At 47.5% G+C, this 4,285-nt stretch overlaps 1 protein-coding gene across 2 annotated transcripts; it reads right to left on the minus strand.

Moving 5' to 3' along the window:
• Positions 1-2,752: 2,752 nt before the first annotated feature.
• On the minus strand, positions 2,753-3,981 carry OOEP (oocyte expressed protein). 2 transcript variants are annotated; one of them, XM_014456400.2, is made up of 3 exons: positions 3,720-3,981; positions 3,344-3,523; positions 2,753-2,978 (listed from the first exon to the last, which is right to left on the minus strand). In XM_014456400.2, the coding sequence occupies exons 1-3, from the start codon at positions 3,904-3,906 to the stop codon at positions 2,884-2,886; spliced, it is 462 nt and encodes a 153-aa protein (XP_014311886.1). In that variant the 5' UTR covers positions 3,907-3,981; the 3' UTR covers positions 2,753-2,883. The 2 variants fall into 2 exon arrangements, with proteins under 2 accessions (XP_014311886.1, XP_023610085.1); XM_023754317.1 differs by having other exon boundaries at positions 2,880-3,523.
• Positions 3,982-4,285: the final 304 nt, after the last annotated feature.

Raw genomic sequence — 4,285 nt, forward strand, 5'->3', positions numbered from 1 at the left:
GTGCAGAATCATTTAATAATTTAATTTTTATTAATCTGGGGGAAATTGGAATAAATTTTAAGCATAACCCTCTTCCTCCAAATACCAGTCCAAAATGTTCAATGGTTTTGAGAAATCCCAATAGGAAAACCTGCAGGAATATTTGTCAGATTTCTACAGAATACCCTGGCTGGTGAGGCTCAGTGGTTGGCACATCGCCCCAGAAGGTAGCAGGTTTGATTATCCATCATGGCACATACCCAGGTTGTGGATTTCTCCCTGATCAGAGCAAGTGTGGGAGGCAACCAAACGATGTTCTCTCACACCGATGTTTCTCTCCCCCTCTCCCATACCTCCCTTCCTCTCTAAAATAAAAAAATCTACAGAATAAGAGCAAGCAGGAGTTCCTAAGCTTAAAGTAAGGATGAGGGCCCCAATAGCATGGGGTTCAGTGGCTGAGCATCGGCCCATGCACCAAGAGGTTGCTAGTTGGATTCTAGGTCTGGGCATACGTCTGGGTTGCAGGCAAGATACCCATTAGGGGGCGCGAAGTAGGCAGCTGATCAATGATGTTTCTCATAGATGTTTTTCTCTCCCCCTCTCCCTTTAAAAATCAAAACTTTTTTAAAAAAGGATGAGGGGAAATCACACAGAAAACAATAATTGGTTTAACTACATATAACAATTTCTCTCATGCAAAAAAAATATTAGTTCTAATGGACCAAAAATGAGAAGCAAACTAGGAATATGATCATTATCACTTGTAATCAAAGACATATTTTAAAAGACACGTGTGTGTTTAAAAACCCTTGCAAACAGCTAAAATCCTTTACTACTAAGGGGTAAAGAAAGTGCAGGAGTTAAATCAACTCAAACTTTGTCTGAAGCTGCCGAGCTCTTATCCACCCCTCCCCCCAAGAAATCTGCTTCCTGAAAGTGGAGACAGCAAGGGTTTAAGGTTGTTTTGCACAATTTGTTCATAACTATTTCACTGGTAATAGAAAAACAAATCCCCTGGTTCAGGACACCTTTGCAGGCCAGTATGTGTGTAGGGGAGGGAGGGGGGAGCGGAGCCAGCCAGCCTGGGGACAGAACACCTTCTGTGGGACAAACTGCCCAGGATCACAGTTCTCCAGTGAATCTCAGCACCAGCAGAATGAATGCTGATGGCTTAGCTTTCCTGTTAGAATACCCAGTCATGTGCAGAGAGGGAGGCACCCCTCTAGAACAGTGGTTCTTAACCTTGGCTGCACATTAGAATCACCTGGGAATCTTTTTAAATATATTGATTTTTCACAGAGAGGAAGGGAGAGAGAGAGTTAGAAACATCCATGAGAAAGGAACATTGATCAGCTGCCTCCTGCACACCTCCTACTGGGGATGTGCCCGCAACCATGGTACATGCCTTGCCCTTGAACCTGGGACCTTTCAGTCCACAGGCTGACGCTCTATCCACTGAGCCAAACCGGTTAGGGCGTGGGAATCTTTTCAAAATCCTGATTTCTGGGCCTCATCCTCCGGAAATTCTGTTTCTTTGTTACTAATGTTGTGGCCCCACCCCATAACAAAGAAACAGAATTTCTGGAGGATGAGGCCCAGAAATCAGGATTTTAAAAAGATTCCCAGGTGATTCTAATGTGCAGCCAAGGTTGAGAACCACTGCTCCAGAAGAAAACGCACAGCAGCTTCAAAGTGAGAGAGCCTAAAAGGCGAATCACAGATTGGAATTACCTGGGAGCTTGTTAGAAATGCAAATTCATGGGCCCAATGTACTGATCAGAATCACTCGAGAAGCATTAAACTTTTAGTAAGCTCCCAAGGTCATATGTTCAAGTTTGAGAACAAATGATGCAAAACAAAAACAAAAAAAGACCCAAAGTATATTGACCCAACATCTCTACCTCCTGTGAATGAAGGCCTGACTGACACCATAAAAATCATAAAATAGTAGTTTCAAAGAAACAGACCAAAAGAAAACCACTTAACAGGCCTTATACCTACCACGCACATCAAGACATGCATGAATCCTTTGGTTTGATTTATGACCAAAAGGGAGATGTATGGACGAAAGGGGCCACACGCTAACCTGATAAGCTCAGGGAAGGCCTGCGTGACTATCTTGCAAACTCAAAGACAAAGTAACTACAAAGGATGGTCTGAAATTAAACTTTAACTGAAAGCAGTAATGGTGGGTGGTCACCTCCTAGGCCGGTGTCTTCACTGACAAGGTCAACCTTTACCTTAACTGAACCTATCTGTCTTTTTGCATCTATGATAACATACCCTTGAAATGTCTGGGTAACTTGTAACTTCCCTTTTCCCAGACCCCTTGGGGCACAACCTAATGTGCCTGGGCTCCAGGACAGATATCACAAATTCCTTCATTGTTATGTTAATTATTCCTCCACCCACCTAAGTGTGTGTCTATCATTTTACCTTTTACCCAATCCCAGAGGTTTCCCCTTTGCTTTCTCCCGCCTCTCTAATCTATCACCAATGGATTTCATGTAACTCACCTACGTGGCCTCCTTTGATTACAATGTATAAAAATAAATGAGAAACTTCCATTCTAGGAAGCATTATCTCAATTCGTTGAGGTTCTGCTTCCCAGTAACTGTCCAGTTTGGCTCAAATAAACCCACACAAAAAAATTTTTTTTTCAAAACGACATGCATGAACTGTCAATCTTTTGTAAATTTGCTTAATTTTAAGTGAGCAAAGATTTTTATGCCAGTGGACAAAAAGGAAATTCATTTTATTACAACAGCACTCACATCTGCATCAGAATAACTAAACCACCATCCAGCCAGCAAAAGAAAGAAAGAAGCTGAGATGTAAGGACACTTGCTTCTTTTGAACTTCAGGAGCAGGAGCAGGTCGGTTCTCATAATGCTCCTGCCAATATCATGCAACAGGAGACCGAGACTGGGCAGACTGGGGAGTCGGGGGAGGTGACCCATGGGCCTTCAAGAACTTCTCAAGTTGTTTTATCTTCTTATCTGGATAAGCAAAAATACTCACGTTTCAAATTACTCTGTCTTTGCGGGCAGGGGGAGGGGCTGGGGGGAGGGGTGCTGGCAACACCATTTCTCTGGGTGGAGGTTCTCAACTTGGATCTGGAAATAGTTGTATAATCAAACGGAGGCCGACATGGGCAGTGAAGGGCATGAATGTGTCAGATCTCAGCTTACTACCCCAAGTTCCTACTTGGACTCCGCACAAAGGGATGCCCAGGGGCTGCCTGCACCTTACAGGAGCTGGGAAATTGCAAAGAGTATTGGGAAGGGAAGAGAGGCTGGAAGGAAGCCAGGTACCGCCGGGGGTTCACCTGGGCTCCCTCCACATGCAGGTTGCAGAGCCTCACCTCGGGCACGGTTTTCCCGGTGCCTTGCTGCCAGGCTCAGGAGCACGCTTCTCACCCTATTTTGGACACGGGGCTGTCCGAAAACAGTGATTTCGATTAAGCTCCCGGAGTTCACCTTTTCCACCGTCAGCAGGACCTGGTTCATCCACTCTATTTCCGGAATCATGGCTCCGTTTTTGCCTAAACAGGAAGAGAGAGACTGCGGGGTGGCATGGTCGAAGGTCAAGAGGAGGCAGATTGGAAGGGAAGGCCGCCGCCGTCGGCTTCCCGGCGTCAAACGTGGCCCTCGAAGTTGGGAAAGGCTGTCGAGAGGTGCCCTGCCCGGCCTCTCTCGGACTGGAGGGGACCAGGCCACCTGCACACCCGGCTCGCTCACCGAAGATGGGGTCAGCCAGACATGCCTCCAGGTAAAACACCAATGGGTCTCTGAGCTCCAGCGCAGGAAACCACCAGGGCCGGGTGCGAATCCGGGGCAGTGGAAGCGGCATCTTCAGCAGCCTGTCCAGGGCCTGGGCGGACATCCATGGGTCCTCCTGGACCACAGCATCGGGCTGGTCGACCATGCTGGGAGCTGCAGCACCAGGGCGAGGTCGAGTGGCTCTCACAGAACTCCAATCAGAGGCGGAGCCTGTGCCTGCTTTTAGGGTCTCCGTGCAGCCCCGCCCCTTCTGGCATTACCCCCCAGCCCAATAGACACTGGGCACCAGGGCCTGCAGGCTCCATAGGGCGCTTCCTGCTCTGCATCAATCACCAGGACTTCCTTTGGGACCTTGAATTAGTCTTTATTTGGCTCCAGCTGGGTCTCAGAGGTCATCTCCACAAGTAAGGTATCACCTGGCCTCCAAGACTCCCGCCCCCCCCCCCCCCAAAAAAAACCCCAAGGGGACCAGTGTGGGTTTGATGAGAGACTATGTTGATTGGAAAGCACTTCACTTGAGGGGG

The sequence above is a fragment of the Myotis lucifugus genome, unplaced genomic scaffold (genome assembly GCF_000147115.1).
Source record: "Myotis lucifugus unplaced genomic scaffold, Myoluc2.0 scaffold_59, whole genome shotgun sequence".
Taxonomy (NCBI): Eukaryota; Metazoa; Chordata; class Mammalia; order Chiroptera; family Vespertilionidae; genus Myotis; species Myotis lucifugus.